At 41.1% G+C, this 14,980-nt stretch overlaps 1 protein-coding gene across 4 annotated transcripts in view; it reads left to right on the top strand.

Annotated features, from left to right (window-relative positions):
• Positions 1–14,980, top strand: part of pals1a (protein associated with LIN7 1, MAGUK p55 family member a) — a 114,335-nt gene that overhangs the window by 62,107 nt on the left and 37,248 nt on the right. For 2 of the 4 annotated variants that reach the window (XM_043697930.2, XM_087989994.1), the window contains exons 2-5: positions 3,878–3,973; positions 4,937–5,458; positions 8,750–8,958; positions 12,461–12,538. In XM_043697930.2, the coding sequence (XP_043553865.1) occupies positions 5,104–5,458; positions 8,750–8,958; positions 12,461–12,538 (642 nt within the window). In that variant the 5' untranslated portion in view covers positions 3,878–3,973; positions 4,937–5,103. The remainder of the gene's footprint in view (positions 1–3,877; positions 3,974–4,936; positions 5,459–8,749; positions 8,959–12,460; positions 12,539–14,980) is intronic. The other 2 variants (XM_043697931.2, XM_087989995.1) reach the window with 1 other exon arrangement.

Below are 14,980 nucleotides of genomic sequence, written 5' to 3' on the forward strand. Positions count from 1 at the left end.
AGAGTTTGCTTTCTATTCCAACCCTCACAAGTGCCACACACAAATTGACATTTTCCTTATGCCATTTGTCTGTTTGGACAGAACATTGGCTCCCAAAATTGGGAATATAACTATCTTGGACCATGAACCAGTGTATTTAGATGTTAAAATCAAAAGTGGCGGAATAGGTGCACAACACTGGCGAATGGAGCCATTCCTGTTAACGGATAGCAAATTTGTTGAGTACATTACAAGAGTTCAGGGCCTTCTGGGATATCGACTCTGGTATGGCCAGTAATCCATCACTACTTTAGGAGACCACTAAGGCAGACTTACGAGGCCTGATGACTTCACATTCAACAACTAGAAAGAGTCTGGGGGAGCTGGAGGCCCAGCTGAAGAAGCATGTTATAATAGGTCTTCAGTGGTCAAGCTGCAGCGAGTCACTGCTCTCTCAGCTGCTCTTGACTCCTTGCGCACACAGGTGGCAAAAAGAAATCTCCTTTGCGAAACAAAGATTGTTTGAATTTGGGGATAAGCCAGGTAGATATCTGGCTAGAAAGAAGTGTTTCACTATCTATCAGAAAGAGGGTTGGCACAGTTACCCATGAGTTGAAGAAGATCAATGCTAGATTTCGGGAATACTTTGCAGAGTTATACCGGTTGGAGCACAGCGAAGATGGTGCAGTGCGAATGCAGTCCATATTTATTTTGAGAACCTTGACTTCTGTGGTATAAATGTGGAACAGGCCTCCTTGTTAAATGCACCTATGATGATACAAGAGGTGGAGGTGGCAAAGCACTGGGGCCAGATGGATTCCCATGTGAGTTTTATAAGGAATTCATAAATGTGTTGGCGGAGCCACTTTTGGGGATATACAGTCATTGATATACACAGGATTGTCTCCTGCCTTCTCTTAGGGAGACAAATATCTCCCTCATTTTAAAGAAGGAGAAAGACCCCAAAAGATGTGCTTCATACAGACCAATTTCGTTGTTGAATTTGGATGTAAATTCTGTCAAAGATGCTGGCCCTGAGGTTGGAAAAGGTATTGCTTATAAAAGAACATCAGACTGGTTTTATCAAAGGCCGTAGCTCTTCCAACAATATCAGGAGGGTACTGAATATAGTGCAAGTATGCCAGCAACGATTGATCCCTGGTCTGGTGGTCTCCTGAGACACGGAAAAGGTGTTTGACTGGGTAGAATTGCCATACCTGTTTGGGGTCCTAGATCACTTTGATCTGAAGAGAGCCTTTGCTAGGTGGTTGGTAGTGGTACAACGATCCGAAGTCACATAACTTTAGTATTGGGAGAGATAGCCAACAGGATTGTCCCTTCTCACTGGTGTTATTTACCTTGGTAATTCAGCCGTTAGCCAAGGAGTACAGGAGGGAGCCTGAAATGGTGGCGCCAAAGGCGGGAATGGGAGTGCATAAGATCACCCTATACGCTGACTATGTCCTTTTTTGTTTTTGGCCAATCTGGAGAAATCTGTATTCAGATTGACACACAAAATTGATTTATTTGGCAGTTTTTTGGGATACAGGATCAACTTCACAAAATCAGAAGCCATGCTATTGGGGGGATTAGTGGAGGTGCCTGATCTGAAGGATGGAATGCAGTTCCCGTTTAGATGGTTGTCAAAAGGTTTTTTTTATATTTGCGAATTTTTATTACCCCTGCCTTCCACCAGCTGTATAAAGCTAACTGTGCACAATTACTGGAGAGTCATAGAGATGTACAGCATGGAAACAGGCCCTCCAGTCCAACTCGTCCATGCTGACCAGATATCCCAAACTAATGTAGTCCCACTTGCCAGCACCCAGCCCGTATCCCTACAAACCCTTCCTATTCATATACCCATCCAGATGCCTTTTAAATGTTGCAGTTGTACCAGCCTCCAGCACTTCCTCTGGTAGCTCATGTACCACCCTCTGAGTAAAAAGGTTGCCCCTGAGGTCTCTTTTATATCTTCCCCTGTCACCCTACACCAATGCCCTCTAGTTCTGGACTCCGCCTCCCCTCCCCCACAAGGGAAGCGACTTTGTCAATTTATAGTATCCATGCCCCTCATAATTTTATAAACCTCCATAAGGTCACCCCTCGGCCTCTGATGCTCCACAGAAAACAGCCCCAGCTTATTCAACCTCTCCCTATAGCTCAAATCCTCCAACCCTGGCAACATCCTTAAATCTTTTCTGAACCCTTTCAAGTTTGACAACATCCTTCCAAAAGGAAGGAGACCAGAATTGCACGCAATATTCCAAAAGTGGCCGAACCAATATCCTGTACAGCTGTATCATGACCTCCCAACTCCTGTACTCAATACTCTGACCAATAAAGGAAAACATACCAAATACCACCTTGGATATCCTGTCTACCTGTGACTCTACTTTCAAGGAGCAATGGACCTGCATTCCAAAGTCTCTTTGTTCAGCGAAATTGCTGGGCTCCTTGCTGAGATTTGTATCATCGATAGTCGCAGGTGAGGTGCTAGAAGACTGGAGGTTGGCTAACATCGTGTCACTATTCCAGAAAGGTGGTAAGGACAAGCCAGGGAACGATAGACCAGTGAGCCTGATGTTGGTGGTAGGCAAGTTGTTGGAGGGAATCTTGGGCAGGATGTACATGTATTTGGAAAGGCAAGGACTGATTAGGGATAGGCAACATGGCTGTGTGAGAGACAAATCATGTCTCACGAACTTGATTGAGTTTTTTGAAGAAGTAACAAAGAGGATTGATGAGGGCAGAGCGGTAGACGTGATCTACGTGGACTTCAGGTAAGGCATTCAACAAGGTTCCCCCATGGCAGACTGGTTGGCAAGGTTAGATCTCATGGAATACAGGGAGAACTAGCCATTTGGATACAAAACTGGCTCAAAGGTAGAAGGCAGAGGGTGGTGGTGGAGGGTTGTTTTTCAGACTGGAGGCCTGTGACCAGTGGAGTGCCACAAAGATCAGTGCTGGGTTCAGTACTTTTCATCATTTATATAAATGATTTGGATGTGAGCATAACAAATATATTTAATAAGCTTGCACATGACACCAAAATTGAAGGTGTAGTGGACAGCAAAGAAGGTTACTTCAGAGTACAAGGGGATCTTGATCATATGTGCCAATGGGCTGAGGAGTGGCAGATATGGTTTAATTTAGATAAATGCATGGTGTTGCATTTTGGGAAAGCAAATCTTAGCAGGACCTATACACTTAATAGTGAAGTCCTAGGGAGTGTTGCTGGATAAAACAGGATTTGCAGCAGTGGGAGGGATTACCGTTGCCAAATAGCCCTGATCAAAATGAATGTTCTTCCTTGCCTATTCAACCATGAGAATGCTCCCCTTGTTGCTATTCACACGAGTGTTGCAGAGGCTCACTTATTGGCTTGGGCCCTTCATTTGGTGTTGCAGGCACCCCCAATTAAATTCACTAAATTGCAACTCCCACAGGGTGAGGGGGTGGTGGACCTTCTGGACTTGGAAGAGATATCAAATAAGCGCCCTGCTGGCGTATGTGGGTGACTAGGTACAGGGGTTTCGGGATCGATTTTGGCTTGATGTTGAAGCCTCACAGTACAGATGTCCCCTAATTAATCAATTATTTATGGATAAGATGAAATCCGTGATGAGCAGTGTAAGAGCCCAATCATTTTGAATACGGTGAGAACTTGTAGGATAATGAGGCAAGGCCGAGCAATTGGCTTAAGACCTCGTTGTTTACCCCATTAGTGGGAACCCCAGGATTTAATCCTGGGGCAATGGGCTCCTGCTTTAAGGCATGGGAGAATAAGGGTATCTCTTGTTTGGGAGATGTATTGGAGAGGGAGATCTTGATGTCGTTTAGTCAACTAAATCAGAAATATGGATTGTCTAAAACTGACATCTTCCGGTATTTTCAGATAAAGAATTATCTACAGAGGAAGACCACTCGCCTGGCTCAGCTTTACAAGTCAGACAGGGAGAAAAGAGTGCTCTGGTGCACGAGCGCTCTTTCGGTTAGTATTTGTATTATTTACAGAAAGGGCATGCCTTTGGCAATATGGAAAGACTCGGTGGGACTTGGAATTGGGAGCTAGGAGAGGATATTTTATTGGAAATAGGGGAAAATATATGGGAAAATGTAAAGAAAATCTCAATATGTAACAGCACAGGCCATTCAATTGAAGATTTACACAAGGCTCATGTAGCGCCAGAGAGGCTAGCTAAGTTCAAAAGAGGAGCGTCTCCAGGATGTCCCAAATGTAAAATTAATATAGGCGCTCTTACATACTGCTTTTGATCAAGTTACAAGGTCCAGAGATACTGGCGTGCAATAGTAAGGGAGCTGAAGAAAATCCTGGGAATTGAAGTCAAGGTGGATCTGGTATTTCTTCTCCTGGGGTTGCGAAACATGCCCACTCTGGGGGAACACTGGAAGAGGTTCTGTAACATTCTTACGCACTGTGTGAGGAAGAACATTCTAATGAATTGGACGTCAGAAAATCCCCTAGGTCTTATAGGATGGTAAAGGCTGGTGATGGGGCATCTCCCCAAGACTATCTTACAAATATGGTGCACCACAAAATGGAGCAGCTTTATAAGATTTGGCAGCCCTTTCTAAATTATATAGATGCAGACTTATCGGTAATATTAACCAGAGCCAAGGTGTAGTTGTAGGAGTCTAATTGGGTGACCTGTGGGGACCCTGGGAGGGGTAAGCTACAAAAATATGGGTACAATGCCTGGTGCTTCCCAAGATTGGGAGCTTCAGTGGAGGCGCAATGAGTGAATTAGAATAAGGTAATGTGATGTAATTTAATTTAACTTGAGAATTATGGGTTTGCACAGCTTAAATGTTGAGAAAATAAATGTCAAGAATAGATTATGGAATATTTGCATTTTAATGACTTTCTTTTTAAGAGTGGATGAAATTCTATTTTATTCTTTCTCTTTAAGCAATTCTGTCTCTTGCTTTCCAGGTCGACCTCAGTTGAAGTGGACTTGGCAAGTTTAAGTGCACAGCCATGTGAATTTTACTACAAGTAGTAGTTCCGTTATTATTAACATGGACTTTCTGAAACCAAAACAACTTTGACCTAATACTTTTAGACATTAGGAAGAAAGTGGAAAGGTTTAAATTTTAATCATGACTACCTCACACATGAATGGACATGTTACAGAGGGACCAGAAAGTGAGATGAAGAACATCGACCTTTCATCTCATGATGAGCCACCAAGACACCGAGAAATGGCAGTTGATTGTCCTGATGACTTGGGCTCACGAACCTTGCCTGTACGTCGAAGTGCTCAGTTGGAAAGAATTCGCCAACAACAGGATGATATGCGTCGTAGACGAGAAGAAGAGGGAAAGAAGCAGGAGTTTGAACTTAATTCTTCCATTCGTCTGAAAAAACTAGCCCAGGTTCAACCAAAAGTGGGCATTGATAACCCTACATTTGAGGATATTTTAGAAGGACCCAGCAACACTGTTAAAGTTTTAGGTACGTAAGTGGACATAACGAGTGAAAACCTAATTTCTTATTGATTAGTTTTCATAATTAGATATTTTATTTAAAATGAACCTCTCTCCAGATACAGAGTATTTGATACTTTTTAAGTTTTTCTGTTTTGTAGATTTAATGGCATTAAGATATTGACCATCTGAATGATTTGAGGTAACATTTTATAGTAATTTGAGTGTCATAGCGCAACAGTAATATTCTGTAAATTGGGTTTATAGATTTTTCTAGTATCTTGACATGAAAATTAAAAGATTGTGTTCATTTCATATCATGTGCAACAGCAGAATTAAAAGTTCTCCTGTTGGAAAGTTAAGCATCCAAATTACAGGGAAGAAATGCCATTAAAATTTGGCATTGGTGTTTGTTATGGACCAGACCAAACCCCCTTCAAATATGTCAAGAAGATAGCTTAGACCTTAACTCTTATCTTATTTAAAGACCAGTGTAAGGGGCTGTGTGTCAAACGTACTCTGCTTTAAGCAAAGCACATTTTATTCTTAACCTACAGTTAAAATATAAGCAAATGAAGGAGGAATTGGTCTAAATTTAACTCTTTTGGAAAACTTAACAGAATAATAGATTATTTAACTACTAAACAGCAACTATTCTAATATAGTAACATCCCTTAAACACATCCTTGGCAAAGGCAAATTCAGTAAAATGGATTGTCTCACATGCAATGTTTTTGTAGTCCAGGAAGAAAGAACATTAAGAAAACATTCTAGCAGAGTGAGAGTGAGAGTGCGAGCTCAAATGTTTTGCTGTAGCAGAGATGTATGGCAGCTTCCAAATCTCAACAGCTACTGAAAGCTAAACTAAAACCTTATTTCTGTAGGATTCTGACTCAACTCTTTCATGCTGTTTCTATTATTCAAACTTTCTTTTAAAAAAAAACCCAAGGCCTCACAAGCTGTTCACTTTTTTGGCTTGGAATAGACCACTCATCACCTCTGTCTCAATCTCTCCTCATTTTATGGAAAAAAAGGACAATAAGACCTCAAAGCCATAGAATCTTCACGACTTTTCCTTTTTGGTGCAGAGCAGCTTTTATCAACAGGAATTGTAAGACTACAAAAATGTGGTTTGTCCCATCATAATTTTGCTATTACTATTTCCCAAATTATTCTTATCCTGTTTTCCTACCGTTCCCCTGTGAAAATATGACCAAGGAGATGAAATGGGCAATTCTGTCCCTCAAACCTGTTCTGCTAATCTGTAAGATTAAGGCTGATCTGAAAGTGACCTCCAATCTGCATTCCTGTCTATGTCAATATCCTTTCACCCCTTTGATTAATAAGAATCTATCCATGTCTGCCTTAAAATATTCAGGAACTCTGCTTCTATTAGTCTTTCAGGAAGACTGTTCCAAAGACTCCTTGTGCTCTGGAGTACTTCAAATGTCCATCAAATTCCTGCTTAAATGTAATTTGCTCAACTCCAATATTCCATGTGCTAATAACACTCCCATTTCTTTCTGACCTTTGCCAGCAATTTTGAATCCAAGCTCCTTCATTACTGACCTCCAAGATGATCTTTTTGAACTAGTCTTTTTGGTGCATGTACTTCTCCTACCTTAATAGCTGCCACAACCTATAGAAATTGTATCCCTTGTTTGATTTTTGCCGTTCAAGTCATGCTGATGACTGGTGTTGGGCAATGTTTCAACCATTTCTTTACTAAATATCAAATGAAGTGGGTAATTTTGTAGGTATTATTTGAAATTATTTCAAAAGTAGATTTCTTTTGTAATTCTACATATATTAAATAGATATTTATGTTGAAGAGAAACTGAAAACCTTTTTCTTCCTTTGAAATGTGTAATAGCTTAGATCAAATTACAACATTTTGACAATTGTGGGTTTACAATTTTGAAATATGAGAACTTTTCTGCAGTGTTTAAAATATATTGTGTACTAAAGTTAGTCTATTGCTTCATGCTGCTGCTTGTGTATATTATTGTTTCACTTCTAGCATCCTTCTCTTTTAAAAAAATACTGTTTAACACCTGTATTTCATGTGTTCCCATGCAACATTGTTCCATTTCAAATCCCCTTTCCCCTCAAATCTTTGAATATATTGCATGTTAGCTGATGTCCCTTTTTTTTAATTGCACCTGCTGGTTTAAATTACTTTAGTCAGGCTTGCACCCGAGCTGCAACAGTAAGATGGCTGTAATCGGGGATGACACTGTACTGTAGTACCCAGTAATCAAGTTTTTTTTTTAACAAGGGTTTCACAGAATTAAAACTTGATACAGATTACAGTTTAACACTGGAATCATGACTTTGGTTTGTCCCTCCCTGACATCTCTGCAGTCTTTGATGTGACTGACCTACCCATCATCCACTCTCATCCAGCTCCATGAGACTGTCATCACTCAGTTCCACTCTTAACCATGTACACACAATTTACAACAATTTCTCTCTTCACATAGCACTGTCATCTCATGAGTTCTCCATCAATCTACCTATGGCCCCATGTTCGTTCTCATTTAGATTCTGCTTCATCACAGCATCATCTGAAAATGTGCATCCAGTTCCACAGAACTGCTGATAGCACCTAACTCTATCTCTCAACACTCTCTCTGCTGCTAAACTGCTTGTGTTTTTCTTCCATTCATGAAACCAAAGTGAGTAACTGTGATCCCTGACTCCATTTCCCTTTCAAGACACCTTCACGAGACTGCTTGGCAACTGCTTGATTTGAGCTAAGTTTCCATCCGTATCCTCTTCAACTACTTGCATCTCCATAACACTGTCTGTCTCTGTCTTTACAACAATGTACATGTCAGAATCCTAAATGTGCCGTCAGCACCTCCAAGCTTTATGGCCTCCCATCCTTTACCTGAAAGAAGTACTAATTTACTCCTGGTTGAATGTTTGCCTGCATGAAGCCCCTCACCCATTCTGCTATCCTCATTGACCTGAGTCAGCTCCTGACCTTCCACATTTTGAATTTAAAATTTCTGAGTCTACAAATTCATTTCTGCTGCATAGTCCCAATGCGTGCACAATCTTAAAGGAGGAGTTAGATATAATTCTTGGGACTGAAGGGATCAAAGTGTATGAAGCAAGGTTTGAGAAGGATATCCGCTATTATAATATTGAATGCTGGAGCAGGCTTGAAGGTCTACTCCTGTTCATATTTTTTTATGTTCCTATATGCTCCATTGCTTTGGCTGTAATTTGACCTATGTTGCTGAGAAGAACTGTGAAATGTTTTATTTATTAAATAATTCTACTGACAAGGCTTTTATTTTCTTAACTCTAGAAATAGATGAACTGCTGTCTTCTCTAAAACACATACAACACAGCCTGGTTGACAGCCAGAGTCAGGATGATGTGGCTCTCATTTTGCAACTGGTTCAGAACCAGGATTTTCAAAATGCGTTCAACATTCACAATACAGTAGCCATTCACATGCACAAGATGAGTCCACCATACCCTGTGAGCGCCAATGCACAGGATCTGTCCCAGGAGGTAGGTTCATTGCTAAATAAATTAAAGAATGAGTTGTAAATTTTTTCTTTGTTTTTAACTGCAACTTTTGCAGACTTCGCTAATTTAAATTGTGATGCTAAACTGTTGCCTTTGTTAGCAATGTGTTCCTCTGGGGCAACAGGTTTTACTTACAGTTCTACTGCAAGGACAGTATCTCCAGTGTTCTCTACGCTGCCATCTGTCCATCAAAACACTGGCTCCTTCCCTGCCTGTTCTTCATCTGGTTGCTACTTTTTTTTTGTAGTGTCAACCAGTTGAGTGGGCTTACCTTCCACGAGATGGTACAACTACCATTGACCTGATAGCTTTTACTGTATTATTGAATCCAAATTTACATGTTGCAGAAGCTTGTGCATTGTTCAGCTGACCACTGCTTGGAATTCATTACTTTTTCAGCTCTCAATGGTGCAGATCCTTGTGCTTTAATACAGGAGCTGAGCTTTAAATGCAAAATCAGGACATTTAAGAATACTGCATTGCCCTTACTCAATCCCCAGAATTACCAAGATGCTTCACGTATTAAGCCCTTTGACCTATTTTTACTATTCTGAAATGGGTTGCTGTTGAAATTCGTAATCAGAATTTACCTTGCGCTCCTTTTTCTCCTGGAATTATGCAAGAGCTCAAGGGACTCCTGGAATCAGTTTCATGATCCAGGTTGCACTGCTTCATATCTCTTAGCTACCTGTTTTCCCACCTTCTTAAAAATAGGTTAGCATTACACCTCTTGATTTCCTCATTCCTAAATTTTTAAATATTCCTACACTCTCAAACTATCTTTCAGTGCTGTCTTGCTGTGTTATCATTCCTGCTTTCATTTTTTTTCATCAAAGACATGTCTCTTAGACCATGCTGCCTTTTCAAAATGTGCTCAATTTCCTGGTAGGAATTTACCTCTTCCTCCTTGCAAATTTCCTTTTCCTCCTTGTAAAGCATTGAGGGACAATATATTAGGAAAACTAGAAAAATATGAACTCTTCTCAGTTAATCCAAGTAGACAAAATTACGTTTTTCATTAATATAAGAACAGTACTACAGTTGGTGATGGTTAACTTAAGACTGAAGTGTTAACTTAAGTGTTTTAATGCTCTGTGCATCAATTATGGGGCAAGTAATTTCAGTTAGTAACAACTAACTGTCCCCACCAGCAAGAAGAGTTGCAGGGTAAGGAATGATGGGCTTGATGTCACGGGAACTGGGTAGGGGTTCAGTGTGATCAGAGGCCAAGGCCAAAGTTGGCTTTCGTGGCCCACCCCTGCCCCGCTAGGTCCTAGACTGGGGCACCAGATAAGGTGCCCTGGTTTCTCTGTCAGGAAATCTCACTTATCTGCGAGGGTAGGCAGATTACAAGCCTAGTGGCAAGTTGAGGCCCTCAAAACTGTAAATTGACCATTTAAAGTCCTTAGTTGTTGGCAGGCCCCAAAGGCCATCCATAAATCATCATCTCTCCCAGATCTTAATTGCTGAGGTTTTGTGAAGGAAATTGGCCAAACTGCCCAATTATTTGACCTTTCTTCTCCCTTTCTCACCACCTGCATGGAAAGGTGGATGCTGGAAATCAGGAACAAAAATAGAAATTGCTGGAAAAAGCTCAGTAGATCTGGCAGTGCCAGTGGAGAGAAAGCATTGTTAAAATGTTTAAGATTGTGACCCTTCAAATCATCATCAGTGAAGATGATAGCAATTGATTGTGACACATGCAACCTGTGGAATGGCGAGGTTAATCTGGTATTAGTTTTAAAGAAATCTGTTTTCATGCGCTTGTACAAGGTCTGAGTGATTTAAGGCAGGATAGAAGCAGGCTCTTTTGAATTATTCATTTACAAGATATAAGCGATGCTGACTAGGCCAGCATTCATTGACCATTTCTCATTGGCCAAAGAATATTTGACAATCAAAACATTGCTGTGGGTGTAGAGCTGAAAAATATGTTGCTGGAAAAGCGCAGCAGGTCAGGCAGCATCCAAGGAGCAGGAGAATCGACCTTTCGGGCATAAGTCCTTCTTCAGGCTTATGCCCGAAACGTGGATTCTCCTGCTCCTTGGATGCTGCCTGACATCCTGCGCTTTTCCAGCAACATATTTTTCAGCTCTGATCTCCAGCGTCTGTAGTCCTCACTTTCTCCCTGTGGGTGTAGAGTCTTATGTAGGCCAGACCAGGCGAGGATGGCAGTTTCCTTCGCTGTGAGCCAGATGGGTTTTTCCCTGATAATTGACAATGGTTTCGTGGTCATCATTAGACATCTTTAATTCCAGATTTATAATGAATTCAAATTCCAACATCTGCCATGGCAGGTCTCTAGATCTGGTGTTCAGATTAATAAACTGGCAATGATAGAACAAGAAGGATCTTTTTCATTCAGTGTTGTCATGATCTGGAGCTCACTGTATACTAGAATGGTGGAAATAGAGATGATCAATGATTTCAAAAAATAAATTTGATGGGTACTTGAAGGAAATCTGATTGTAGGGCTACAGGGATAAAACAGGGTAATGGGATAGACTGAATTGCTCTGAAGATATGGTCTGAATTGGGCCTCCATCTCTGCTGTAATAACTTCATGACCATGATGGCTCAAGGGGAGTGTTCAGGTGGCTTTCAGAAGTCGACACAAGTAATAATTTTTCAAGCATTACCCATGTCTGAAGAACGGAAGAAGTCTTGCAATGTTTTTTCTCTCATTTTGCTTTGACTGTTGTCTCTCTTGTTGCTGTTTATAGCTATAGATTATTTCCCCAGTTTGGTGAACAGGAGAGAATGTGTAAGTAAGTGGGTCATAAGATTGTATCCCTTGTAACTGACCCTAACGTACAGTTCTATAAAATTGTTAGAAAGAATATTGTATCTCGAAAGAAGAATTTGATCAAGCAGTGCTCTTGAACTTGTGATGTATTGCTGGTAATTAAGGCTATTTAGCATCAAATTTCAATCTGCCTCTAAGAACATAAACCTGAAAATTAAAGAGTAATATTACATGTTATTCTTATTAAATAATCAAAAGAAGATAGACCATGAACAGACTAGCTAGCTGCCTCCATGCAAGAAATATAGAAATGCCATGTTTCCTTCCATATCCAAAGTAGCGGAAGTGTTTTTTGATCCGCTGTCCTTCACTTTCCCACCAAATGTTAATTTTTTAAAAATGTGGAAGTAATTTTTGTTTGTTTTGCAACATTGTAACCGCATGTATTTGCATGCTAAATTTGGATTGGTTGCAGTGTTTGAGTAAGAATTATTATGTATAATTTATTTTAACCCATCGGCTTTCAACATGATTTCACAAGGTTTTTATTTACATCGGTGAGCAGTGCACTCTCTTCCACAGACTTGCAGCTGGAAGAGAAAACTTCCAAATCTTTTGCTAAATCCAGACATCATTATGAAAACATGTTGAAAAGGTGCTGCTTTGTCACAATTTTATTGAAATTGAGGCCTATTGTATGGATATATAATTGGTATTCATCACTGCCTTTTTTTTAAGGTGCAGAAGATTTTGACCATTAGTCACCAAAAAGATGGACAGGAACTCTGTGCTCTTCTGGCATCACCACACTTTGAAGTATGTGCTTCAATTACTTTTGTTAATCGTTGTACTGCATATTCTAATAACATAAACTTTTTAAGATTGATTTAGCTAAATTGAAGAAATTTTAATTTGAACTCCTGGATGGACCTTTTGCTAACTAGCATAGTTTTGGCTATTGTAGACATTCTCAATTTAATGGCTTACTGGCTTGACTGAGACACTACTTCATGAATGATCTCTCCCGCTTGACTAGTCATGCTCCTGCTGAGTCACCCTTGGTGCTGGTCATTGAAACTTCCCAACCCTGACTACATTTTGCACCTTTGCCAACCTCAGTGCTTCCTCCAGGTGGTGTCCAACATGGAGGAGCACTGCTTTATCAGCCTAGGGAGGACTGTACATGGTAATCAGCATAAGGTTTCCTTGCCAATGTTTAATCTGAAGCCATGAGACTTCATGGAGTCCACAACCAATGTTGAGGACTCCTAGTGCAATGCCCTCCAGACTGTATATCATGTGCCACCAACCCTGCTGGGTCTGTCATGCCAGTGGGACAGGACACATCCAGGAATGGTGATGGTGGTCTCTGGGACTTAGTCTGTCAGGTATGATTCCATGAATATGACTGTTTGTTTGACTATGCTGTGAGTCAGTTCTCCTAATTTTGGTACTAGCCCCCAGGTATTCTATGGAGGAGGGCTTTGCTGGGTCGACAGGGCTGTTTCTGCTGTAGTCTTTTCTGGGGCCTAGATCAATGCCAGGTGGTCTGCTCCGTTTCACTTCTTTACTGAGACATTGTAGCAATTGATACAACTCAGTGACATGCTAGGCAATTTCAGAGGGAAGTTGAGAATCAACTGCATTGATGTTGGTCTGGAATCGCATGTAGGCTCGACCAGGTGAAGATGGCAGATTTCCTTCCCTTAAGAATATAATTTGACCAATTTCTTTGCTGCAACATCTATTCCTATATAATTAAGTTAACTGTATTTTTAACAGAAGAAAATATAAATCTTTAAAAACAAGGACTTCTTTCTATATACTTCGTTCCTAAAATATCTCTGTCCAACTAACAGAATCATAGAATCCCTACAGTATGGAAACAGGTCCTTCAGCCCAAGTCCACACCGACCTCTGAAGAGCAACCCACCCAGATCCGCTCCCCCACTCCACTACTTTACATTTGTCCCTAACTAATGCACCTGACCTACACATTCCTGAATCTTTATGGATGATTTAGCATGGGCAATTCACATAACCAGTGCATCTTTGGACTGTGGGAGGAAACCGGAGCGCCCAGAGGAAAACCCACACAGACACTGGGAGAACATGCAAACTCCACACAAATAGTTATCCAAGGCTGGGATCAAACCAAAATCCTTGGCACTGACCAGCAGCATTGTGAATCACCAAGCCATCGTGCTACCCATACTTGACCTCATCCATGCCAATCTCCTGACTGCAGATTCACTTGTCCATCACCGTAAGAGTGACCATTGCACGATCCTTATGAAGACAAGGTCCCACCTTCACATTGACAACACCTTTTCTCGTGTTGCATGGTACTATCATCGTGCCAAATGGGGGCAGACTTGGAACAGATCTACAGCTGAAGACTAAACACCCATGAAGCACTGTTGGCCATTAACAGCAGAAGAATTATACTCCACAATCTGCAAACTCATGGCCCAACATATTCCCCTTTCAACCATTACCATCAAGTCAGGGGATCAACCCTGGTTCAATGGAGAGTGCAGAGAGGGCATGACATGAGCAGCAGCAGGAATACCTAAAAATGAGGTGTTAACCTGGTGAAACAACTAAACATGACTGTTCACATGCCAAACTGCATAAGCAGCTAGTGATAGGTCTAAGCTATCCCCACCGCCAGCAGATCAGATCTAAGCTCTGCAGTGCTGCCATATCCAGTCATGAATGGTGGTGAGCAATTAACTAAACCACTGAAGGAGGACGCGGCAAATATCCCCATCATCCAATGAAGGAAGAGTCCAATACATAGTGGAAAAGAAAAGGCTGAACCATTCGCAATAGTCTTCAGCTAGAAGTACAAGTGGATGATCCATCTTGGTCTCCTCAGTAGTCTACAAAATTGCAGGTTGCAGTTTTCAGCCAATTGGATACACTCTATATGATATCTAGAAGAGGTTGGAGGCATTGTATTGCAAAGGCATTGGGCCCTGACAACCTTCCAGCAATAAAACTTGATTCTCATCCTCCAGAACTTGCCACTCCATTAGCCAAGCCTTTCCAGTTACAACACTGGCGTCTACCCAACAATGTGGAAATTACCCAGGTATGTCCTGCACTCAAATAGGAGAACAAATCAAATCCAACCCACCCCACCATAGCAAAGTGTTAGGAGATGTCATCAACAGTGCTATCGAGCAGCATCTGTTCAGTGATGCTCACTTTGGGTTCTACTGGGCCACTCAGCTTCTGACCTTATTGTAGCCT

The sequence above is a fragment of the Chiloscyllium plagiosum genome, unplaced genomic scaffold, assembly GCF_037043375.1.
Source record: "Chiloscyllium plagiosum isolate Xiang-an unplaced genomic scaffold, Cpla_swu_hap1 HiC_scaffold_8, whole genome shotgun sequence".
Classification (NCBI taxonomy): Eukaryota; Metazoa; Chordata; class Chondrichthyes; order Orectolobiformes; family Hemiscylliidae; genus Chiloscyllium; species Chiloscyllium plagiosum.